This window comes from Atractosteus spatula, chromosome 2, assembly GCF_055471065.1.
Source record: "Atractosteus spatula isolate fAtrSpa1 chromosome 2, fAtrSpa1.hap1, whole genome shotgun sequence".
NCBI lineage: Eukaryota > Metazoa > Chordata > Actinopteri > Semionotiformes > Lepisosteidae > Atractosteus > Atractosteus spatula.
Genome location: NC_142707.1, coordinates 28,939,088 through 28,966,437, shown reverse-complemented (window position 1 = coordinate 28,966,437; position 27,350 = coordinate 28,939,088). Strand labels below are relative to the sequence as shown.

The 27,350-nt window shown below is 34.5% G+C and overlaps 1 protein-coding gene across 1 annotated transcript in view; it reads left to right on the top strand.

Moving 5' to 3' along the window:
• rab32a (RAB32a, member RAS oncogene family) overlaps nucleotides 1-27,350 on the top strand; it is a 48,808-nt gene that overhangs the window by 3,981 nt on the left and 17,477 nt on the right. The window contains exon 2 of the mRNA XM_088938445.1: nucleotides 24,855-25,135. Coding sequence (XP_088794571.1) covers nucleotides 24,855-25,135 — 281 coding nt within the window. The remainder of the gene's footprint in view (nucleotides 1-24,854; nucleotides 25,136-27,350) is intronic.

Here is a 27,350-nt window from a genome sequence, read left to right as displayed (position 1 = left end):
CTATGTTTTAACCTATTCTTGACACTTCAATTCCAGTTGCCAACTTACACTGCCTTGCTAGTTTTGTTTAACAAATTAAACATACAGTATTAAAAGTATCTGAAAAAAAACATTTTCATCATGTAATTTTATATATTGTCAATTTTAGCTTGAGCAGTTGGACAGATTTATCTCAAGTGCTAAAAACTAAAACGAAGTGGTCCAGACATGAAATCTCACTAAGCTTTGCCTAATGAAGATTTGGGTGGCTTTCAGAAATCTAGGAGACTTGAGCGAGAGAGGGGGAGAATAAAAAAGACTTGGAAAAGTCTCTGAAGGAAGGTAGAGCCAAAGAAGAATTACGGATACCATATGTTAGCCAAAATAATCAGATTGAAATTCTTCCCAAGCTGTAGCATATAGGAGGCTCCAGGAGCTCAGAACAAAGGAAAAACACGAAAGGAGCAGTCACATGAATTTAAAAATGTTAAAGAAAAAAAGCGGTGAACGCATAATATGTAAAGCAAGCATCAATAACAAAAGATGCATTAAATACCTTTAATTCATCTCCATAAAGTAAACCACAACAAATGCCAAAAAAACAGTGAAGTGATATCGACCATATTTTTGGCTTTTGTGGTTTTCACATGTCCATATTTCATCCCATATTTCCATAAGGTATTTTGTTCAAATACCTATTTAAACTTTTCTGAACAAATTAAAGTTGTAATTCGGTTGAAAAAAAATCTTTATTAACATGCAGCCATCAGTGGTGTTTGTAACTTGAAATACCCCAACTAAGCACTTCTATGTGGTTAGTGGCTTTATGTTGCTGAATCACTTCAGTTGAGTCCACTTCAACACTGTAATAGTGATATTAAGCAGGTTTAAATATCTTAATGAATTGTACTAATTTTGCAACTATTATTTTTTTACTTAATAACAAGAAAAACAAATTTGAAAAGATAGGGTCACAGATTCTGTAAAAATCATTATCCAGTTATTTACTGGTGAGTTTATCTCATGTAAATTATAGGTATAGCCCATAAACTAACCCCTAATTAAAAATAATAAAATTATACACTTTTCATATATATCTGAAAAAAACTTTCAGTAACTCTTAACTCTTATTTGATAAATATATACTCCTGTTCAGAAAAAAAAAATCTGGTGTTGTGCTTCTTCACAAGAATCATTGTGTTTTATTAGATTAGTTTATGGTACTGTGTACAGTTTTGTAGGCCTGGGGAATCCTGCTGAATGCTTTCAAGAACCTGCTGCTTTAGGTCTGTTAGAAGGGACATATTCAGTTGTTAGGGACTCGCTGAGGTTTTGAGTTAACTTAAATCCTGGTCTGTTTTTTACAGTAGGATATACCTTTTTGTAACAATACTGTGTTCACATCCTGTTTTAAGGAAATGTTAAAAGGTTTCTAGGAAGATTACAACAACAGTAACCAATATGATATTATGAGTCCTTTTGTTTTATTGCAATAAAACAATAATTACAAATGTTAAAGTGTAACTCTGTCCTTTGAATATGAAGGCACAAAATGTGTGGATGTTCTAAGAACAACTTAGTAATTTTAGTTTGGATGAGTCATGCAGTGTTTTGCTCTGAAATGCAGTACTTGTCACTGAAGTGATATACTCATATTAAAAGTAATTAAGCAATTGACCTTCACTTGATTCTGACAAGTGAAATACAATAATCATTATTTTGGGCAAATGAGCACAAAATTTTAAAACGTGCTGAAATACAGCTGATACTTTCACAGGTGAGTTCATAGTATGTATTCACTGTGCAGAGTGTTAAAACATACAGTATGTAACAAATGTAAAGGCTTTGTACTGTCCTGCCAGTATCAGAGAAGAGGTGGCATTAAGACGGTCCCTGAGGTCAATCAATAGTGAATTGGCATCTCCAGTATTGTGGTTGACACAAGACATATTGGCATATTCACAACAACCAAAATGAAGCAAAATGTTTTTGCCTTTAAGAACCAGTAAATGTGCTTTCCTGTGTGTGACACTGCACCACAAAAAAATAGTCATCAACTATTGCGTCTAGAAACACAGAGCAGCATTCGAACAATGATTTGCATATCCTGCATCCAGTGATGTATCTTTTTTTCGTGGGTATCCACTATTATTGTAATGTGATGTTTCTAAGGGAGAGTTGCTACTAAAGCAGATCTAGTGCAATTACATTGAATGAGTATTTTTAAAATAAATAATTTATTATTTACAGTAGTAGAGTGACACTGAAACTTGTAGACGATAAAGAAAGTTTCTTTGTAAGACGTATATGAACATTTTTGTCTTGTATTTCTGAAGAGTGGCAGATGTGGTCAGAATTCGCTTGATGATTGTTTATGTTGGTTGTTACTTTACCATACAGTAGTTGATACCAGTAGGATATATTCTGTACAGAGTGTCCACATATGAAAGCTTTAAAATATTAAAAAATTGCATTTTTTAGGTTCATTTAAATGATATGATATTAACATGGCTTGTAGTTGTATAGCAAGTAATGGTGGCACAAAAATTTAAATAGGAAACTGTAGGGAGAATGCTATTAACACTTGCAAAGTTCCAGTTATTGCATATGATTCAAGATAAGATTTTAATTGCAGAACAACAAGAATACTTTTGCAAGACTTAAAACATTTTTGAAAAGTTTTTGCTTTATCAGTATTTTAGGCTTAATCTTGAGATTACCAGTATTTTAGGTTTAATCATGATTTCTGTCATTTAGGACCAGTGCGGTGTCAAGTGGTTTTAAGACTGTCAGCACATAGAGGCTGACAATTATATGGCGTTGAGGGCTCGCTGAGTTTTTTTGGAGTTACCGTCATTTCAGATTACATTAGTAACAATGTTATGAAAAGTTTACATAAAGCTTGTGAAGAATTTTCATACTATATGGAAATATTTCAGTTGTGCTGCTGAATATTCAGAATATTTTCTTAGGGCAGAGAGGGCAAAGGGTACAGGCTGGAGAAAGTTGTGAACGAGTGTATGAGAAACAGAAAATTAATTATTATAATTTATAAACATCAGAACTAATCTGCTTCAAAACACTGATTTCACCCTCTCCTGAGACAAAATCTCAGTGGCACTTCTCAGGAGTTTCTCAGGTTTTAATGCTTCCAGGGTCCCTGCCACTAGGATATTACCGTTTGCTTTAGTATCTTTTTGTTATGCAAGTAAAAAGAAAAAAATCAATATTATAAGGAATTGGAAGCACTGAACATGCATGCATTGCATGATTTTACCAGATTTCTGTGACTCAGTAGAAACACCAGATGTTTGATTGCCTAACTCTTACAAAAATAGGAAATGGTGCAGTGATCCAGAAATGGATGTGTTTTAAGATGTTTCAACCTGTGACACATTAAGTGCATTGTGTTTGAATATTGTACATGAGTACCTTCCATAATCTTGGGATGTACACATATAATTGTTGGTCAGTTAGTGAAGTCTCATAGCTTTTTGTAACAAGTGGTGTTCTTTTGTCATTCATGATTGTTTGAGAAGAACTAATAGGATTTTCAGCAAATTCAGTGGACAACGCTATTCCGTGGCTAGTGAATTATACAGCATTTCAAAGATTCCTAACACTTACAAATGTTTAAACGCCAATGCAGTATGCTGTACTTTATTATATGGAAGTAATTTCTGAATGGCATTACTCTTGAAAAGTACTGAGAGAATGAATTAATTAAATTTAGATTCATAGAGAGCTTTTTAGCACTATAATCCAGCAGTGTTTTGCAAGAGATGAACCTCAGCTGAGCCTGCAACAGTTCAACCTATTAACAATACCATGCTGTAAAGATTCCCTAACAAAACAATACCTCTATATAATATAAATATAATATTACAAACAAAAATCGATCAATAAAGTTGGATAAGGTTTTAGAAAGGTCTTAGAAACTCATACAGTACATGCTTTGTGACCCTTTTAAAGAAATATAGATCTATACCTAATTAATAAGAGTATTTTTGCTTGTGCAGGAAGAAGATGTAATTATGCATCATTGAAGCCCCACATACAGTTTTACAGCATGTGGAAAACACCATTTTGTGTGTTTACTTATGTGTGCGTACATGTGTACTGTATGTATAGTATCATGGAGAGCAAGCTGGGGTATGTGAAAAGACAAATTCCTAATGCAAGAAATTGTATAGGGCTAATAAAGTGATCTTATAGATTAGAAAATTCCTTATACATTTTTAAATTAAGCAATCTTGGAAAGGAGCTGACCTAATAAGACTTAAAAAAGAAAAAAAAATCAGATTGCCAGCTGCTAAAGCCACTTTTGAAAGAAGCATAATAATTTACAGAACAACAGTTGTGTTCAGGAAAGTATGTTATGACGGTCATGTCTGTCAGATCCTCTCTTCGTCTATGAGACTGCCACACAGGAGTGCGAATTACTGCAGTCACAGTTAGTACTGGTTTGTGGCATCCACGACGAGACAGAAGGAAATGGGCTGTAAGAGCCAGGAGTCATTTTATCTCAGATTAATGGTGAGGGGAAGCTTATTTTCGACTTGTGATAAACAATGAACAGGCAGGCAGTTGTCATTCACAGAACTGTGCCAGTCTTCCAGAAATTTTATCCTGTTGACAGCTGTGAAAAAGTCAATTCTCTGCAAATCCATAACATTTCTTCAGTTCTTCAGTTTGGTAATGTTGGAAATAAAAAGTTCAAATCGGTCTTAGCGATAAATGTCATGAGTTAAATAATAGTAATCTGGCTTTCCAGAATTGTTAAAGACATCCCACCCCCTCATCCTTGTTGAAATAGAAACACTTCATTTGATCTGTCTTTGTGAGATGAGATGATTATAAGTGTGACTTAAGCCAGTGTCTAATGCCAGAGATTTAGACTTCTTAAAGGAGTAGCTAAAGGAGTAGTTATCTTATACTGTGAGACAGAAATGGAGGGGAAAGTGGAAAAGGGAACTTCTCCCTTCTTTTTCACACTGTATTTTTCACATTGTAGTGAATTTAAAATTACTTCCAGTGTTAACATCTAGGAAGAATGTTGCATTGAACTGGCATTGTACTGTAAGTCCTGCTCTACCTTAATCAGGTAACTTTGAAGAGCAACTTCTGAGCACGGTTGTCCACGTAACATGATGACTTCACAAAACAGATTTTAACGTCACTTTAAGTGAGGCAGATTTAAAATTAAAATTTTAAATCTGCCTCACCTGGGAGCTGCTGAGCCTCAGTCCAAGAAGGGAACATCGCACCAGCCTGTTGATGGTCTCTTAACAAGCACAATCTTTGTCCTTCACCATGTTTCCTTCCCCGTTGAATCTTCTGTGTCTTGGCTGGTTTCCATGGAAACCTACCCACAGATAATATCTTGATAAAAGCCATATGAGAAAAGAGAGGTTGCTAGGGGCTTTGATAAAAGACTCTTTTACATGTGGATTTGTCTTAAAATTCTTGTTATATACTCTACGAAAGTACAGCAGGCAGGCAATCCCTGACATTCGATTCCTGCTAGGATTTTGGATGATTTCAGGTCTAGGAAAGCATTGCACGGGCAACAATATAGGTTTTTTTATCATCTGTGTTTATTAGGTGTATATTAAGATGGGGGTGGGCATATCAGCCCAGTGAACAGTCTTGCAGCATACTGTCATTTGAACATGGTTGAAGCAGCCAGGATTTTTGATTATCTTGATTATATTACATTGTCCATTTATTCTCATTACATCATATTTGCCTTTTTTTTTGTTTAAATGTACAGTATGATGAAGTTTTACATTTTAATTGAACTCAAGCTGGTTCGAATAATGTCTTGTCCTCTTTTTAATATTGCTGTTCATTTCAGCAGCTTTGCAGATGGGGCAATCAATAAAGGTTTCCGTTGATTAATAATAGTTAATTGAATTTTTATTGTGCATTTTATCCTAAAGCATCGCAAACTATCCTCCTATATGTAGGAGAGGCCCCACTTTATGTGGCAGCCATTATCTACCAACACCCCCAGTACTGGTAAAATTGTTTCATGGGGGAGCTTTAGGGAGACCATCCATCCATTTTCTGACCACATTATCCAATACAGGGTTGCCAGGGAGTCGGAGCAAGGCAGGGTACACCCTGGACAGGATGCCAGTCAATTCAGGACACACATACTGTATTGCATTAACCCTTATTGCCCCTAAAGAAATTTGTCAAGAGCTCATCAACATATAACATACAGATCCAGCCATTGAGAATGCACAACAAATAATGAGGTATGATATGGTATACATACCACATTGCACCAAGCTTTAAAAAAATATTTTGTTGCAGGACTGCACTGCTTTGTAAAACTGCCAGGTGGCACAGTGATTGCTTGTGACCCAAAAATGCCAGGTTTCGATTCCTTGTCAATTCTCAGCCCCATAGGGACAATCTTTTTTCAGTTAAAGAATTTAATCTGTATACTGTTTAAAGTTGTATTAATGTTATGTTACTGTAACCCTATATAACAGTATGTTAAATATTAAATTAATATTAAAAATGTCTGTTTTACAAAACAAAATTACTCAGCCGGATATGTAAAAAATAGTTTATATTATAGTTTGTTGTGAACGCAATGTGTTTTTTTCAGGTTTACATCCACATTAAAATAATCTATATTTTGTTGTAGTGCTAATTTAATCCACAAGTAATTAGGAAATGATTTTACTTTTGATTTTCATTATGAAAAGTATTTCACACAAACTGTACGGTAGTGGCTTTAAAAACCATATGGTATCCTACTATATTTACTGTATATACAGTAGTTCATTGTACACTATTATTTTGGCATATCTGTGGATGTACAGTATGCCAAAGCTACACTTCAGGTGATTCGACTATGTGGTCTTTGTCTACATACTCGGTTCACTTGGTTTTAAAACTACAGTACTGTACACACTGTGACAGCAAGAGACCATATAATTTCACAATACAAATAGAGTTATGCCACCTTTAATCGCACAAACAATTTTCTGTAGTAAGCAGTGTTTCTTCTGCTAGTAACTGTAACACAGATCTTTCAAACTACTATTTGTTTTTTTTTTCATTTTTTAAACAGGTACTGAGAGTCAAATAGGCTAGCTAAGCAAGCACTACTGTATGTTAAACTAAGCTTGTAACCTAAACAATGTGATGATTACACTTTATAGCTGCGGATATGAGAAATTATTTGTGTTTGAAAAGGAATGTGTTGCCAAAACCATATACAATTATCACAACATTCGCATACATTTCAAGTACATACTGTAAGTACAGTAATACACATTGGATATAAAAAGTCTACACACCCTTATTGAAACTGCAGGTTTTTGTGATGTAAAGCCAGAAATCAAGATAAATCATGTCAGACTTTTTTCCATCTTTAATGTGACCTTGCAACCAACAAAAAATGGATACAAATAGAGAATTATTATTAATATTTGATATTAAAAAACATACAACACCCTGGTTGCATAAGTGTACACCCCCCCCCCCCCCCAACTAATACTTTGTGGAAGCACCTTTTGCATTTATTACAGCAGTAAGTTTTGGTGAATAAGTCTCTGTTAGCTTTGCACACCTGGACTTTGCAATTTTATCCCACTCTTCCTTGCTGAAAAGTTCAAGCTCCTTGAACAGGGGTCTCCTGTGCACAGCCCTCTTTAGGTCATTCCACAGGTTTTCTATGGGATTGAGGTCTGGACTCTGAATGGGCCATTCCAAGACTTTGATCTTCCTTTTCTGAAGCCTTTCCTTGGTTGACTTGGATGTGTGCTTTGGGTCGTTATCATGTTGGAAGGTGAAATTCCTTTTCATCTTCAGCTTTCTGTCAGAGGCCAGCAGGGTTTGTACCAAAATATCTTGATATTTGGAGCTAGTCATATCCCATCTCTCTTGACTAGAGCCCCTGTCCCAGCTGAAGAGAAGCAGGGTAGGGTGGACTGTTTATACTGTATACAATATATTTTACACAATATACTTATAGTATTATTGGACATTTACACACACAAAACATTCAACATTATTGAGAAGCAGTGTCATATTCATGTTATTTGCTATATTTATTTTTCTATTAACATTACACTTCCCTCTTAAGTTAAATTGTTTTGTTATTTTACAATGTGACAGTTTAAGACAGAACAAATGCATTCATGAAATTACATTCTTGAATGGCCCCACTGCATTCTACAGCCTTTGGGAAAACACAAAAGTCTGTTAAATAAAATGATTACAGCTTTGTTTGGTCAGCTCCTCCTAGAACCTGTGAATTGCTATGATTAATTCTTCTTTTGTGCTCTGTTTTGCCGTCTTCCGAATATAGTCCTTGAGGGAGTGCCAAAAGATGAAGTATTGATGATTTAGTAATAAAGCAGGCTTATTTATTCGAATACTAATAACATCAACACAGCACATGCATATTTTTTTCAATGTGAAAACGCTAAGACCTTACAGTTTCTACCCACCCACTAACTGACAGGTATGTCATGTAATATTAGGCGATGAACAGTGCAATCACAATCATGTTCGCCATTTTATTAACAGTTACAACAGATAAAAAATAAAATAAATCTGAAATCTTTTAAAACAAGTTATTAGCCCTACTGTATTTTACACCTGCATGTGAGATCACGGTGTACCCAGCGGGTGTTGTGTTTTGATTGGTTTTGATTATACTGAGGGTGTAAAGATTCAATGAGGACCAGGAGACAAAGTATGATTACTCAACCGGATTACTTAAGTAAGTGCGTTTTTGTGTGAACAGTAAGATAACAGTAAATTTCTCCAAAAACCAGAAGAGTTGGCATTTCAGCCTTAAAAGGAAACATTATCAGACAATTACATTCTCTTAAAAAAGGCTTTAACTAGCAACTGTCATAATACTTCATAGCTGTGTCTATTTTTTTTTATAAACCAAAGACGTTTTGTACTCAGTTTCTCATTGAATCCTTTTTAAATTGCTAGGCAATTCAAAGAACATTTACTTTAAATTTTCAACCCATCTGTCGAGCCACACATTGAAAAGGGCGCTATGTTCTAAGTTTACTTACTGTAAGTAGTTAATAACAAATCTGTAAAACAACTTCGGAAACACTACCATATCAACATACAGAATTCAGTCATATTTAAAAATATTTGTAGGTTTTGAGTAAACATGTTTTGAGTCTAATATTTTCCGTAATGAATTTGAATTGGAATGGTTTTGCAATTATAGATGTTGCAATCCAGGATTCACTCTGGACAGGCCAGCACCCATGTCCAAAAACATTCTTTAACCTACTGGTTATGGTTTTGAACTGTTTGAGGAAAGCCATGCGGACATGGAGATAACATGCATAACATACAGTTAGTACTCCAGAATTGAACTCAAGTACAGCCCTGTAAATGAAGCACACTACAGATGACACAAACAATGACACCCCCTACATTTCATTCCCAAGATATAGCATGTTACTCTTCCCTGTGTGGAATCACTCTGTGACTTTGCTATATTATTTTCTTTTGAATACTATATTATAATTGTGACTGCTACTATTTGATCTTTAAATTGAATATATCGCCTGCCACATGCTATTATTTTAAAACTAAAGTAAGAAAAATATTTTAATATAACAAGTAATAGGTTTATTGCATGCTGAAAAAAAGAAGAAAGAAATGTTTTGGCCGTGGAGCCTTCTTCAGGTGTCAGGTGTCAACCACCTGAACTACTACAGATATATTCTAATCTATTATAGTCTGCAATATAACAAAATATTAAAATATATATTAATATTACAATATAATTATCATGCAAATGCACTAATCACTGCGACACTGCGGCATTTGCAGCAACTGGATTCTTAACGCCTCCAGATTGCTTTCTCAGTCTGTCCAGGTAGTTAGGGGTTGGGGCTGAAGTTACTGTTTAATATTGGATACGTCCCCAGTACCACACTGGGGTCAAGAGATTGAGAATTAAAGGTGAACCCTTAACATACTGTGGTATATAAAAATAATAAAAATGTCAATAGAGACTAGATTTAATTATTAAAGGTATATTTATTATAAAGGTATTAGACATATTGACTTTAAAATCTTTGTATTTAAAAGGCCAGATTAAAACAAAATGTTTGAGTAGTCATTTGAATTAATTTGTCACATACTGTAACTTGCCTTATGGTAAGGTGCATTAGTAACCAGGAGACATTAGATGCTGCCACAAAGTTGTCCTGGGGTGATTGTGGAAATTGGAGTCCCTAAGCTAAAGTTTGATCAGGGACTACTGGTAATGTGTATTAAAGACAAAGAGGAAAAATAATAAGTTACTCTGTTTTATCTTTGGGTTAGAAATTATTGTCCAGACTAAAAAATGCTCCTTTACTGGTCCACTAGATATTTAACAAGATCAGTCTAGAAGGTGATAAGAATTGTGTAGAATTGTGTTTAGAATTGTGTAACTGATCAGTTTTTACATAAAGCTACACTTAATAGTTTAATAGGAAATTGATGCCATAGTTAGTAGAAATGGGCATTTTGGTATAATTTTGGAAGAGGTGTAGAGCAGTGATTAGGATTTTGGACTAACTGGAAGGCTATAGGTTCAAATCACAAATGAAATATAGATATTGTACCCATAAGCAAGGTACTTCACCTATGTGAGCTGCTTCTCATCCAGAATAAATACTGAGCTGTATAAGTGGGTGCAAATGTAAGTCAATTTGGATAAAAGTTATCCTAATAACAGTAGTAGTAATTTTTAAAGTGAATACACTGTTTAAAATGATTAAACGATTACAGTCTGCATCAACATCCCACTGGCAAAAATGGTTTTTGCAGAACATCTCAAATAAACACAACACTGCTTGATGTTGCCTTGCCTCATAGATGTCTTAATTAAGAATCCAAGACCGATAGCATACTTTTATAATTACAGCAAATAAATATTTGGCCTATTTTTTATCCAAGCCCAAAATCATGCATTATACTGAAATAGACTGGAAACACTGCTATCTTTTTTCTCCATACCTGCTAGTAAAGCAAGTGTATCACTCATGCATACATGGAAGTGTGTAGCACAGGTGTTTTTGCGGTCAGTCTTCCCTTTTTGACAATCTCACTTTTTTATGTCAGCAATGACTTCAGACACATTTTCCCTTCTCTGAAATAACTTATTCACAGATTACCTGTTCTCAAGGTCTTGAGATCTACAAATTAATTATTCAGCATCTGACTTTTTAAAATATGTGATTTTTTTAAGAAGCTACACAATTTCTGTGAAATACACAAGCTGCAATATTAAAAACCACCTTAATAACCAGTGATTGTAAACAGGAGAGAAAAGCTTCTCTTTTGTTGGCTGTTATACTTCTATAGTCTGTTATGACTATTTGCAGTTATATTGAAGACCATTAACATTATCTATACCCTCCCCCAAATTGAAATCCAGGTCAGTGTCCTCCTGTAATGGATGTACCCTTAACTATATTGAATTATCTTGGAAATTATCCACAGTGCAGGCCTGGTTTGGGTCTTTAACCTTCCAACATCCTTGGATATCCTGTTTGAACCTTCAGATTTTTATGTCCTTCACACATTGGAAAGAAACATCCAGTTCAAATACAGGAAAAAAAAAACCACAGACACATTTTATTATCTTCCTATTATCATAGTTGTGGCACACCTATGATGCAATTTTTTTTTTAGATGTGCTCTACTTACTGTATAAAATTTGAAAGTGATTGAACAAATATAAAAAAAATCTTAATGAAATTATATAAAGACTGGACCTGGAATAGTTTTCTCACCCTTCCAAAAATGTGAAATAATTCATAATGAAAAGTATAAATTGTTCATTGCATTGATTTATGGCAGTGCTGAAGAGTCCATTTATGATGTGAGAAAAAAGTGGGTTTTACACATTTCTGAACACCTCTGGTGTGTATTTATGACAGATTGACAAGAGGCTATGTTACTGTATCTTTCTTCACTGAGTTTTCTAAAAAACTCAGAAAACAGCTAATAACCCACCCTAAGTCTCTGAATGGTCAGAATTTGCTGAATGACAGCGATTTCTACCTACTGTATTAGCTTTTTCCCATAGCTGGTCGGTTTGAAAACATAAGGGGTCCTTTGGTAGCCATTTCTTCTTTTGTTTACTTCCTTGGCACATGGGCTAAGTTTTACTCTGGAAGTTAGGTAACAATGGTTTATATGTGTTTTGGCAAATTTTTGCTTTTGCGATTGTACAGTACATTGCTGCAAAATTGATCATATAAACAGAAACGTTACATAAATATACCTATGAAAAAGACTCTTTTACTTTATTCTTTTGTATCCAGTTACTGTTAAAAATCTTAGGTCTTCTTGTATCTTGTGATGTATAATCTTTGGTGCTGTGTTTTGGTTTTGCTGGTAAAAATGTTGTTGTGCAGTTTCTGTCTCAAATACTGTTGTCAGCATTCTGCTATTAATTTGTTTGTTTATTATAAAATATTTTTACTTCTGTGAAAACAAACTTAACGGTTGTGTGAAGAGAATATTCAAGATCACTTTCATTTGAGATATTTTGAGATATTATTAAAAAATGTTGTTTTTGCTAATGAAATGTATAGCATTGAAATCAAATATACGCGTGAAGCGGATACGTATATCTATACCTGTTTATCTCAAAGGACAGATGCACATATGCCACCAGATCCTTTGGTGTGGATTTCAAATTGTATTATTAGTTGGGCCAAATGAACTTGCCTGTCTATAGTGTACAGTAATATGGATATTTATCATGGATCACATAAAATGTGGTTTCTGATTTATCAGTAGCCTATGAGCTATGAAATTGTTGACATTTTAATTATAAAATTTGACAGTACTTCTGTTTCTAAAGGCAAAACTGGCGTATTCTTTCAGTATCTTTCAGTTGCTTTGTTGTTGGGCCTTTTGGAGAAGCTTTTTTGTATGCAATATCCAGACGTGTGGTACCAGACACCAGTTAAAGTAGCTGGATGTCACACATCACCAAGAATGCTAGTTTAAGCACCCTGCAGGTGCACTGATGGATTTTTTTTGCTTTGGAACACTTCACTTGTGTCCATGACATTAAATATTTTAAGAATTTTACCAGTGATCCCTTTTGATAGACATACAGTAGGTTCTGTGCTGGGAATCTTTTTTTTTTCTGTCATAACTCCCTATGAGCGAAAGTCTAGTGGCTGTAGCATCTCTTGAGAAATTAATTCTGAAAATCTGAAGTATAACATTCATACATTAGCAAATGCTGGAGTTGGACAACACACGCCAAATATTAAAAGGACATATGTAGCATTCCATATGATTATTTAAAGGTCATGTTAATTTGAAATTTTACTGTTTTGGCTATGTGGTTTGTTTCATCTGTTCATTTCTTATGTGGGTTTTACTCTGTGGTTTTGAATTTACAGACATACTAAAGTTCCACTAGAATTCTTATCTACCAAACATACAGGTCATGTGATGTGCACAGGACTTCACATACAGTGTGCATCCCTTTGCTTCCTTTATTCACAGTAATTATACTGTACTGTATTTGTAAAGCTTTTTTATTCCGAATATTCTTCATTTCCCGGTACTATTTCCTTTGTATGAGGTATGTGTTACAGAAATTAAACATTACATTGTGCAATATCAGTTCTAGGAGATTAAAAGAGATTTTGCATGGAAGGTTATCACACTGATTTAAGAGAAAAGAAATTAAATGTAACTGTTCTTAGAGAGAAGGAATTCTTTATGTTAAGAGTCAAGAAAGCACTTCCTAAAAAGTTGTCTTCTGGCTTAGTACTATGACTCAGTGTACAGAGCGGCAGAAATTAATAAATTTATTAATTTAATTTCTAGCCTTTTTTGGTGGGGTGGGAGCAGTTTAGTGAAGAGGAGGTTTTGATTTTGAGAAAGTGTGCCAGGTGTTTGGCAGGGTTACAGTGGAAGCAAAGAGCTATGTTCATGTAGGCAGAATTGGCAGGGTTGTTAAAGATAAAGAGAAGGCTTGTGCCTTTTGAAATATTGTTTGTGGATAAATTATAGCTTGCAGTTACCAGGCCATGTTCCCAGAGCACTCTGTTAAAATGAATCTTTACCCGCGGTGCCTGCTGACTCAGTAGCCTGGCACTCATATTTAACTGCTGTTTTTATTTGCAAGAATGATTTACATATACACTTAGGTAGATTTTTAATAATAATTTCCAAAGATATTTTCTCATCAGGGAGCATGTTAAAATGTATATACAGTATAATATAAAATATATGTATACATATTTATAGCTTAATATGTATTTATAGCTATGATAAAAATTAGCTACAGTATAAATGCTCAGTGTCCTTAATTTCTTCTTATTAATATGTATAAAATGGTTTAAATAGTAAGTTTCAAGTGTTCTAGTTTTATGTCAATTGAATATTATTGTCAGTTCTATTATACATTTGAAAATATAGCACCACTGCTGTATAGAATGATTTTATGAAAAGCCTCATGTTGCCATTAAACATTTTACCATGCCGACATACTGGCATGACACTTAGCAGTACTGACTCCCTGCTTAGTTGGTCTGGGTGTGAGCCTGACCTTGGTACCTTTGGTATGAATTTCAAATTGTATTATTAGTTTACCAAAACGTAGTAAAACATAGTAGGTAATTTTAATTTCAGATTATTTAGTTTTTTTCTGTAAACAAAGTAATCAAGAAAGGAAACCATATCAATAACAAATACAGAAACTCTTGAGTTGGATTAAAAGTCAAATCAGAATTCTGCATTGTAGTGAATGGAGTAACATGTGAAAAGTAAAAACTAAAAGAATTTCTGATATTCAATGTGGTTTTGCACGAAATATTATTTGATTCAAACTCTGATTTATAACATTTTTCTGTTTTTCTGCTTCACCTTACATTTTTGAGTAAGTCAATGTTTCCGGCCAGGACTGACGTATTTACTCTTGTTTAATCTTCCCGTGAGCCTTCTCATGATCAGTCCATTGCTTGTGCTCATGACCCTCATTTACATTTTATTGCCTCCATACATCCTGCCTTAAATATTATAACAAATTCAACTTTTTAAGAAGCGCATTTTGTTATAGGCTAAATATTCACCATCTTTGTAACCCCGATGAGAAAACGATAATGTGTTTGACCTGATTTGTGACTTTGTGATCCTGTGATGATATCTGTGTATCTAATAGTGTGATAGTGGTTTAGTCATTTTATGAACAATCAGATAAGGAGGTAAGGTTTGAAACTCATTTTATTTATCTATTCATGCTGTCTGCTTCAGGCCTTTGTTTCTTGTCTTTCCATCTACAACAGCAGGTGTCGTTATGTTGTGAAGGTTCCAGCTAAATTATTTCAACCTGTACATGTGATGTTAGTAATACAGTAAATGGCTTTGAGTCCTGCAGTTTCCTGTTGTTTATGTACCTCTAATATACTGTATACAATGGTATATTTTTCTGACTACTTAAGATAGTGCTGTACGTGTTTCAAAATATTAACAGGTGGGAATAAATGTTACCCTCTCATCCTCTGGAATTCAGTTATGATAAATATAATTTTTCTCTCTGCAGTACTATTACACTTATATTTGTATATCACAACCTTATCCAATTGTTAACTCATTCTGTAATACAGTGTTTTTTGTTCCTGTTTTGTCAGAAGTATCAGTGAATTTGGAGGGTACCATACCTTTATATGATATAGCTTTAGGATAAGGTCTAGGTAATTTGGTGTAGCAGGGTAATTACATCCTTCTTTTTCTGTTCTGCACACAATTTAGTGTTAGTAGTTAGTGGGGAAAAAAAAAACATGAGGCCATTTTAAATTAGAAATCATCAGATATTCTCATCTTTATGTACACACACAATTTGGATTAATTGGTTGTTTTTTACGACTTGACTCTTTAGCAGCAGTGACTTCTGCGCCTATTTGAGAGACTGAGACGTGCAGACATCCTCCTAAGACACTCCCACCTGCAGAAACATTCATCATTTACCAAGTCTGCAAGCTCCACAGTGTCTGACAGGAGAAGTCTCCAATATAAGAACAGTGTTTCTCATTGGTGTCACTGCACACTAGCAGGAATTTAGCATTTCACAGGACAAAGTGGTTGCCCGAAAGCTCTGGCCAAGTCATCCTAATCCTTGTCACCAGCTTCTGTTATTGTGTGCACTCCTGCTTGAGTGATCACATTCATATTTGGCTGGTGGTATGATCTAGGCTCAAACTAGAAATGTCTGGATCCTATAGCCCGTGCTCCATAAGTACTATGTGTTTGAATAGAATTTTGTAGAAGTCACTTGTTTTGCCTCCCTTAGTAAAATGATGTTTTTAGTGTAAGTTACAGTATGCATTGCAGGGATGAATAAGGAACACGATTCTCCAGATTCATTGAAATATCACAATGTAATAACTCAGATCTCCACATCGACAACTTCCCAGGATTGGGACTGTACTAGTGTTGTGGCAACAAACATGCCTGGCCAAAACTTCTACAGAAAAACATTTTCTATTTTCATAATTTCCTTTGAGGGCTATATAAGCTATTACATTCAGTGTCTTCCATTTTTGTCCTGGTTATTGCTATAACTGTATTTATTACTAAGGTTTAATAAGACTTTTGGTGAAATAGAAAAAGGGAGATTGTGTTGTCACAAATATTCTGGTTCAAATAGTGAGGGGATTCCTTTTTGTAGTGTAAATCATTTGCTACAAAGCCTTTCAGAGATTTACATTAGGACAAGCATTGATGCTCTCCTTTTCGCTCTCTTCCTAACAATCAAAGAGAAATTCGGCAGGTATCACTTCAGTTTTAAAGCTTATAAATTATATGCAGTCAGCCACTTCAGTACTGAACTGTGCTGTGACTTTTTGCATCTCTCAACCTTAAAGGAAATCATTGATAGAATTTTGGCGACTGGTGGAAGAGCCTAATTTGTACTAGAAAACATTAAGCAGTTTTGAAGGCTTCCAAGCAAGTCCCCACCTACACTGTGTAACAAAACAACCTACATACAAAGAAGAAATGTAGATATTGACAGAGCAAGAGAAAATAGAGAATTGACAGAGAAAAATAGTGGTAACTGGGAGATGAATTTACACGTTTCTTTAACAATTCTACTGAACTGTAATCAAACTAAAAGAAAATTAGAGAGAAACCTACCAATTTTGGAGTCATTGGTGGGACACTTTTTATGAACAGTTAGCAATATGAGACTGATGGGGAGGTGAAGGTCTGTTATAGGTAATAAGTATTGCTATATGTAGGTGCAAGATTTAGTAGGGTGGCACATGCCAAGTTTCAAGTCAATCAGTGTGGTGTGGTTTTGAAAAATTGTGGTACAGTATTTTATGTGGTAGTTTCTAAAAAGTCTGTAATTTGCAGTTTGAGGAGAGAATAGTGTGTTAGGTATCTGTCTTGATTTAAGCTCAATTCAAGATTCTTGTGAAATTCTGTTTTATCCCATACAAAAAATATAGGATAAAATTGGCCAATTTATGTCTATTGTAATTGGCAATAAAATTATGGGGCAATAGGGTTTTTCAAAAACCAAGATGTCCTGAATACCATTTTATTCTGTTGCTGGTGTGCAGCCTGTATTCACAGCTAATGTTCTAATGTTCACAGCTTGTTACTGCCACACAGCTTTGCTTTTGTATTTCCTGATTTCCTTGGAATTTGTGAAAGCAGCTTCAACCTCGTTATTATTTTTACATACCTCTAGTTCTTTCTATGAAAAGTATTCTTACCATTGGGAAAATTTATGTATCAAGGACAAGTGTTTTGGTTGAAATAATGACAAATGATATCAAAAAGTTATTATGACACATGTTCAAGGAGAAATTGAGAAACTTGCTGACAAAAATGATGATTTTGGAGGGTTGCCCGAACCTCCAGTCAATCATGTACATATTCTGGGAGATCATCACCCAACTAAACCTTAGGCACTGTTGTAAGCACAAGACCCAAACTATGTGACCTAGGATTCTGAAACACTAAGAGCAGGCATAAGACAGGTCCTGTGATCTAATGATAATCACCACACCAACCCTTATATGACGTTGTACTCTAAAAACACGGCCAGATTAATGTGATAATTAACACAATGCTTAACATCATTCATTCATATTAACATTATTAAAAATATAGTACGCATTGCATTTAAATTGGAATATTTATATTTAATATCAATAAATTAATATTGTTAATAATAATCAGAGATGTTATTATACTCTGATTAATTAATATAATTTTAATATTTAACATGTTGTGATGTATAAAATAATAGAAATGTTAATATAGTGTACATATTATTTCTATTTTATTTTTTTAGAAGGAATCTTTGTTAAAAATAAAATTAGTTCCCTTGACTGGGAATCGAAAACGGGACCTTCGGGGTGATAGGAACGCACTTACCCCCACTGCACCAAAGCATCACTCAGTAACGTACTGTACACTAGCTGAAACAGACACATCAAAATGTTTCCAAAATAATCACAAGTGAACAGATCAAAGAAATTGATGCAGATGTTTAAGAAGAAAGTGGAATACACTACTATTACCTGCTATATGATATTAATGGAGAAAAAGTATTATAGGATAAAAGTACTATTATGTTTACAACAATAACAAGAGCGAGTATTCATAGAAGAGGCTAAACATCACAGCTTCTTATAAAGTATACGAGTATAGTTAGAATGAGTACATAACTTACCACAGTACCACAAATAACCACAGTAAGTGACCGAGTTAAAGACTTTGATGCATAAAATGTTTATGAAGAAGGTGGAATACAGTTGTGTATTTTTTTTTATTTTTAGCTACCACTATCAGCCATATACAGTACTGTGTGTATAATATATTTATGTTCCTTAAATAAATATTGTTTATGATGCTCAGAGATCTTATGGTTCTGATACTTTTTTGCTCAGCTACTAAACTTTCACTTTATTTGTAAAATTCCATATTAATGTTCCATATTAAACGTATTTAAACATTCACAGTAGAGATAAAGATTAAATGAAGCAATTTTTTCACTAACATCTAATGCACCACAAGAGCCACTTACTGATCATCTTTGGCCAGTGAATTGCATAACACAACGCGTGCCATTGCAAGTAACGCATTTGGAAGAAATACTGCATGTTCTGAGTGGCTGCATCTGTACAGTATGGTATAAATGCAACATTTATGTTTTTCTTCTTAGAAACAAGCATGGAACATGCTGTCTGAGAACGCAATGACGAGGAAATAGGCTTAAGAATGAAAACAGGAGAGGGGTGTGTGTCTGAAACAAACAGCCCAATCACACTGCTGAAGCCAGGATCCTGTGATCCCCCAGAGAATGGTTAGAGACCAGAGAGACCCTTAGATGACTAAAATACTTACATTTAAATGAGAAAGGTGGGCCAAACAGCTTTTTATTTGTAGCCTTTCTTCTGTACAAAATCTTGAGATGACTGTATTGACTGGTTTCAAAGTTTTAAGGCAACCACTGAATGAAAATAAGAAAAATCTGGTTAGAATATCTGTTTCAGTTTATTTTGCGTAATATTCACTATGTTTCACAACTGTTTTTTAGTGACAGTTTGAATCATCTGTTGAGGTCAGTTACGTAATTTCTTTTCTTTGTCATCTGTCTTAGCAGCAATGGGGGATGTCAGTTTGTTTTAAATTCTGGAACTGCAGTCTATCTGCACTGCATTTGTCATGCAAGAAAGCACAGCAACATGTTTCATAAACATTGCATTACTACTGTATACAATTGTCCCATTGCAACACAGTTGTTGCATAATGAGGTTTTTCATAACGTGTGCCATGAATTTCCTTAAGCAGCAAAGTATTTCATTCTCTGCAAGTGTTCTTATGTTGTGTGAGCGTGTGTTTTAACATTAAATAATTTTAATATCAGTTACGTAGGATTTCCTCAAGGAGGAAATTTAAGAATTTCTGCTTATTGGAACTGACAATAGACTATCACTAACGGTCCCCCACTGTTTCTGTAGGGTCTATTAATAATTTTAAAAGCAATGCTTTGCATAGTTTTTATATCTAGAATGACATTCTAAAACTAAACTACAGTTACAGTAAGAAGTGGTTCTGTTCTGTGTCTTGTCCTCTATGAATTAACCTCCTTTTGGTGCAGACTAAATTTAGTAGTATAATAAAGAGCAATTATTTGGCTGAAAAGTTCTACCAGCTCCACTTTTGAAAGGTATAGTATTACCCAAAATTTCATCTGAGTAAGACTTACTGAAACTGGCACTGGGAACCTAGTGGTAAGTTCTGATTAACAAAGAAGTTAAAAACTGGTCTGGCTGGGGATGGCACTCTACTGTATATAAAAACCATTCCATGTTCTATTCAGTCCCAGATTTGTGTCAATGCTCATTGAAGATCTGTGTGCATTCCTTTTTTTGCCAATATGAAAAGATATGGTTAGCTGGCAAAATGTGAGTTTAGCTTTAAAATTCTAGTAGCAAACTGTTCTCTAACATATAACTAAAATCTTGAAAATGAACTTAACAAGAAATATTTGAACCTCAATATTGTTGCAACAGTCAAATAAGTTGTACAGATCTATATTGTAACAGATGGGGGGTTATCTACAGTGGATGTTGTGCTTCCTTTATTGATTTCTGATTCTACAGTGTACTGTTTGAGCATTGTTTTGCTGTATTTACAGAGCTGTGGTTGGACCTTGATGGCAAGTAAACATGGCAAAAGATACAGATGATGAAAGGTGTGATTATCTCAGATTAATCAAATTTACTGTTAGATCATTACAACCAAAAATACTAGTACTAGTGGTCATTATGTCAGCCTTCAAAGGGATGGATCTCAGGAATGGCTAGGCCTCAGAGTAAGATATACAGAAAAATACAGAAAGACAGTAAAAATAAAAGAGGAGGAAAGAGAGAATTAAAGGAGGAAAGGAAGGCAACAGCAGCATCTTAGGTAGTAAATTAATCTTAGACCACAAGAGTTTTTTATACTTTCATCATCCTTGATACCACATTCTGTACAGGTAATCTGAAAACTGGAAGAGAACCATAGTCTTCATAAAAGAGGTATGCTGTCTTATTAGAAGAAATTCTAATGTCCTAGATTGTGGTATCCTCAGGCGGAAAGCATCTGTTCTTGGTTAGTCCTGAGGTTTAGAATAGGGAAATCAGTTCCCATTAAATTGTGCACAAACATTTAGAAACTGGATTTGGTCCTGGGTAAGATACTTTCATTTAATAGGACAAAAGTTGCCCCTTCACCCATTGAGGCGTTTTTTGTTTGGATTATAGAGTCAGAAATATGCATTTTCTATGTCTATATTGCTCTGACATGCACAGAACTGTAGTATCTGCATATATTTGTAAACATTGTGTGTTTGTGTAGTGGTGTAATTTATTGTAAAATAGTTTATGCTGTCTGAGATTGCTGCCAGGTCCATATTGCATTATCATGTTGTAGTGCAGAATTAAGTAACTTGCTTGCAAAGCAAACTGATCTCAGGACCTGATTCTTATTTGATTGAGATATTAATTTGATATTCTCTTATAATTTTATCAGCCCCCCAACACTCTTTCATAACAGTTCTTGGCATAGGTTTTTTCCTTCCCTAATTTTTTTAACAGTATATTTGTTTTATACATATTTAAAAGAAGGGTTTCCTGACCAAGATGATGTTTGTTGACCAGCAATGAGTAGTTTTGTGTTTGCCTCCACCCCGAAACAGTTATTACATCTGGGATTATGAGCAGTGGCCTATAGTGAGATGACTGCAGAAGTGAGATGAACTTTAAAGCAGCTTAGCATTATGGAGGTCTTAATAAAGGAAGACCAGAACATTAATATATACATTTTGTGTAAACCAGTCTGATTAATTAGCCATTAAAAGCCTTTCCTTTCATTTATTTTCTAAAAGGGACAACAGTCCTAATTGATATTATTAAGAAGATTCTAAGTATTCCATTGTTTTAAATCAATGGCTAATATTTAATTTCTCTGAAATGAAAAAGAGCCTATATTACAGGTTTCCTTCCTAATCCATCAACATTTGTATTAACATCCCATGTTAAGTCTTGTTGAAAGAAGAAAATGAAGCCAAGTTTAATAAGGAGGCCCCAGGCTGAGCCATTTTTGAACACAGAGGATTGTAGGAGTCTTTACCCTTCTTACTAGCCCTGGCTTAAATGCACCTAACTGCCTTTTGGGAGTGTCTCATGATGGAGCGCTTTGGGTTGCCTCTTGCCTAATAAAAAGTACAGTAGTATAGCTGGAGTGTTTTGTTAGTGCAAGAACAGTGACATTGTGACAACCTCCTAGGGTGATCTCTACTAGAGGCATTCTTCATTTTCTCTCCTCTGTCAATCTCCTCATGTAACAGTTCCACAGAGATCTGAGCTGGAGAGCCAGTTTGTATCAGTTTCAAAATGTGTTGTATGTCTTGCCTATATAATCAGTTTTGGGTTTGTCCGTGTTTTAAGATCATTATATTTTTTTAAAATAAGGCTTTCGTTTACAAGTGAGCCTCCAAAAGATTTAGCAAGATAGTCCTACTGATTTGTCTGAAAGAAACACCTGAAGTCAGTTTTGCTGAAGAAAATATGCCCTTTAATACATACAGTATGTTTCTAGAATTCAGTACGATTCCATTAGACTCTGTTTCCATAGTGAAAAGTAAACTTCCTTCTCTCTCTTATTTTCTCTCACATACAAATGCTGATGATCACATGAACTGCTGAGCTTCCACTTTAACATCAGCTGTGCAGTCAAGAACAGTGCTCTGTTTGTCCTTTTCAGGCCATATATTGTATATCTGAATATCTTTTAAATGCTTTTCACTCAAGAGATTTCTGTTCCTCAGCTAGTATTCTTCATTTCACAGGATCACATATTTATCTTATACCACTCCTCCACAAACATTCAAGTTATATTTTTCAAAGAATGTAAATAAAATTCAACTTAAAACACTACTGGGAGTGTTTTTATTCCAACTCCATTAATAAAAATGTCTGGTTTGTGTAGATTCAATTTTTGTCAACAAATTCCTTTTCCTGAGTTACAGAGTGTGCTGTATACAATACAAACTGAAAAGATTAACTGTGTTAAAACAAGTGTCAAGAACAATTCAAAATGCAGTTTAATCCCCTTTCATATTATTACAGTGGTAAAAGTAGATATGTATAAGATGTGGTTTCCTACACACTGCAAGGATAATCAAAACCAGTTTACAAAGTAAGAACTGTACTGTATGTAGTCATACATTCACACATTATTTTAGAATCACACCACACTTTTAACCAACTGTGCCTTTGTTTTGTGCTGGAGAGACAGAATGCTGTCATGCCTATTTTTTAATATTCAAAGACATCCTGTAAGCAGTTCTGCCAGCTTTACTACCTGGAGTGAGAGTGTGACTAATTATTTCTGCCTGTTCTTTTAGAAGCTTGCTGTTCCTTCAAGTGCTTGAGTGTGAATTAGTTTATGTGGAGAGATTTACACAGCTGATTCTTGATCGTCCCATTAAAGGAGCCTGCAACAGAAATATGCATTATATACAGCTGAAAATTTAACATGTAAACATATATAAGTTGATTTTACAATTTTTGAAAGTATATTAAACAACAAGAAAGCTGCAGATGTACCTACTGTAGATTTGTTTTACAAATCTGTATGTTAATTTAAAAAATAGAAGTCAAATCTACTAAAGCTTAAATTTCAAATTTAATTATTTTGTTACATTAAATAGACTAATTTGGCAGTCCAAAGGGTGCACATGGATCCCAATCGCCTTAAGAACGCTTAGATGTTCCTTATTAGATGATTTATAGTACAAACATTCTGCTGTCATACTATGGTGTTTTCTTTCCCTTTCTTGCAAAGAGTAGTTGAGTAGCTTTTATTACAAAGAAATAATGTCCTAATTAAATTCCTGCTTTTCCAGCCTTTAGAATATTGCATCATCATTAATTATTTTTTTCATGGTAAAATTTCATGAGCTCCTTACAATTCATGCAGAACCTAATTAAGTGTTTGAGAAGCCCTACTATGTTTTATCTCAGTTCAGTTACCAAGATTGGATGCCAGGAAAGTGTTCGTCGTCTCTTGGTGTCTGAAGTGTTGAAAGTTCATCTGTATTGTTAATAGTAATAGACTCAGTAAATGTCATTCAGGTATGACATTTGATTTGCAGGAGATTCCTGGAAAACTTAACTCCATTTACAACTTTTCAGGTGACTGTTCAGCCTGTTCTACACACTACGGAATTGCTAAGATGATGACAACTGTAGGAGAAACAGATTTATGTAAAGAAAAAGAATTACAGTTAAAAAAATCAAATGGTTTAATTTGCTTGGACTGAGTAATTTTCCTAGATGAAAGTGGATATCGCTGTGAAATGTCTCTTAGACCAAGGTCTTCCAAAAAACAAGAGAGAGCTTTGCTCCACATTTAGACAGCAGATAGTGACATCATAGATTGGAAACGATGCCTAAGGATCCTTTTCAGGGAGCATTTTTGTGAAGCATTCATATCCTGCATGTGGAAAACTGCATGGGCTACATGATACCTCTCAACAGATGATAGTGCTGAGATGTAACTTAATATTTTTTGCAGACTTTTCCTAATTGATAATGAGCCTATAAATTTGAAAGGGTTAGATGCTGTTTATTGTTAGAGATGTCTCTTGACTTCATGGTTACAAATGAAAATTACAGATCAGGTACAGAGCATGCACATTTGGAGAAAGGACAAACAAATGGCACTGCTTAGTTAAAATTTAAAGTTTATTTTTCTCCTGAAATTTAGGAGGTTTTTGTTATATTAAATTATGTTATGTTAATTGTAATTAATTAAATTCTGCCCCTTTTTTTTAGGTCAGGAACGGTTTGGTAACATGACCAGGGTGTACTACAAAGAAGCAGTTGGAGCATTTGTTGTCTTTGATGTCACAAGAGGGTCCACCTTCGAGGCAGTCTCCAAGTGGAAACATGACCTGGACAGCAAGGTGAAGCTGACCAATGGGAATCCTATCCCTGCTGTGCTGCTTGCCAATAAGTGTGACCAGAAGAAAGACAGCACCACTGACAACTTCACCCTCATGGACAATTTCTGCAAAGAGTCTGGCTTCTTGGGTTGGTTTGAAACCTCAGCAAAGGTAAGAGATGCTCGTTAGAGCCCATTTCTGCCTGAGAGTGCCACAGTTTATGGCGGCTGTTTCCTTGTGTGTGTGGGCTTTAAAATAAGGCACGCATTGTGTTTTCAAAAGGAATTATAGGTTAGAATAAGAGCTTTGCAAGTAATACAGGCTTGAAGGACATGCACATAATCTTTCAAAAGTATATAATTTAATAGCTTTTTAAATTGTTTTCAATTGTGAAACTTGCATGAGAGAAAATACTGCATATTTTTAAGCCTTGCAGTAAGGGCTTTCAGTCATGTGCAGTGCACTCATACTGATCATCAAGGTCATCAAATTAACATTTGGTGGGTGAGACTAGAAAGCTGTTATAAGCTAGGTACGAGTACATCACTGCCAAGTGACAAAGAATAAAACTTTTTTGTTGTGAGTTTGCAGATAAGTCAATTCATTATTCTACTCGTACACAAATAATATATCACACTTCATACAAATCTATTGCACCTACAGTGACAAATAACAGTATATAAGGAATAGTAAATAGGTTTATTCAATGCATAAAAGAGAAGAAAGTAAACACAATGTTTTGGCTATGGGGCCTTTTTTGGGTGTGAGCAATATATAAGGTCCACCATGATGTGGAATCTAAACTTTTTCTGAAATACATGACAATTGATTTTAAAAATCTATCATGTCTAGAACATGATGAATCTGATCAGCATTAAAAAAACCTCCTGATGATACATTGAGAGTTGTTAGAGATGCATTTTGGTGCACTTCTGAGCCACGCTGTATTTGCAATGTATTTTAAAATGTTAACTCAACCTACACACTTTTCCACTTTTTAGGAAAAATATTTTCCGTTGTGCTTTCTTTACAATGGTATAAATGATGTTATTCAACTTGAGATTAGAGATGTTGATGCACAGAAACTTGCATTCATCAGCAGCTTTGATGCTCCAACTATTTATTGTAGTTCAATTTTGGGCAAAGATAGAAAAAATTGAAGTAACTATACATCTTTAATTGTAGTAATTAATCACATCTAATGACGTTATCTTTAATGTAAAGAATGTAAAAGAGAGCTTAAACTATTAAAACAAACATTTTGTAGCATTATTCTGTACATTATGAAGCACTTTAATGTAACTGTACTGTACATTCATGTAAAAAATGATTGTCATCCTTTAGCAGGACAGCAGCTGTCTTTGATTTTTTTTCAGATTGTTTACTGTTCAGAAACAATGCTGTTTCTGCACACAAGATTCAAATTTTGTCACACTTTATGATTCTCAGTGTTTTCACTCTCAATATATTATCAGTCTCCTCTTCCTATTTTGTTTTATCATTTCAATTGGTATTGACATGTTGTCTATTTGCATGTAAAAGGAATGGGGTGTAGTTTACTTAAATATTTTTTTAAATTAACCCCTGAACATAAGCAGGGTAAAGCTACCTTGATGTTTGATATTCATACTTTGTGAATTCAAAGTGCACCACATTGTCAACCACAACAGTTGTTTCACACCCTTAGACCAATTGTTTCACAACAAATCTCTAAATGCTGAGACAATGCTTGCAGCTGTTTTTTGTTTTGCAGTACAGTCTTGGTGATAAATTTTTGCAATATTGAAGATTACTTAGGGCTCTAACAATTAGGTTTGATTGCCTATAGCTTAATTTTACTATGTAACCACTCCCTCACCCCAGATGCTGACCTTAACAAAATTCCTATTTATATTTATTTTCAGGATTCCTTTAATATATTAGTCATTTCTGTCAGATAAAATTGAGAAAAACAAAAAAGCCAATTTTAGTGTACCCTTCTAGTGATTATGCTAGATATTGAGATACAAATCAATTTCAGCATTAAAATGATTAAATATTGGACTATGTGTGTCTGTCTTAATTCATCCTTAGGATGTAACTAAGAACTAAGATCAGTATGACTATGTGATGAGTAGTACTCTGGACTTCTGACTGGACTTCAGAAAAAGCAATATAGACTTTGTGAAACTGATCTGTGCTGTGGTAACATACACTTAGAGTAGTTTCACTAAGATTTGACTTAGCTGTGATTCTTGGCCATTTTAGATCTTCAGATGCTACTAATACAGAACAGGTGCTTTGTGATCATTGATTGAAACAATTTGAGTTCTAAATCGCAATTACTTCTCTGGATGTATTTGTAGCTAAAGCTGATTATAGAGAGAGCTGCTCTTCCAGTTTCTTA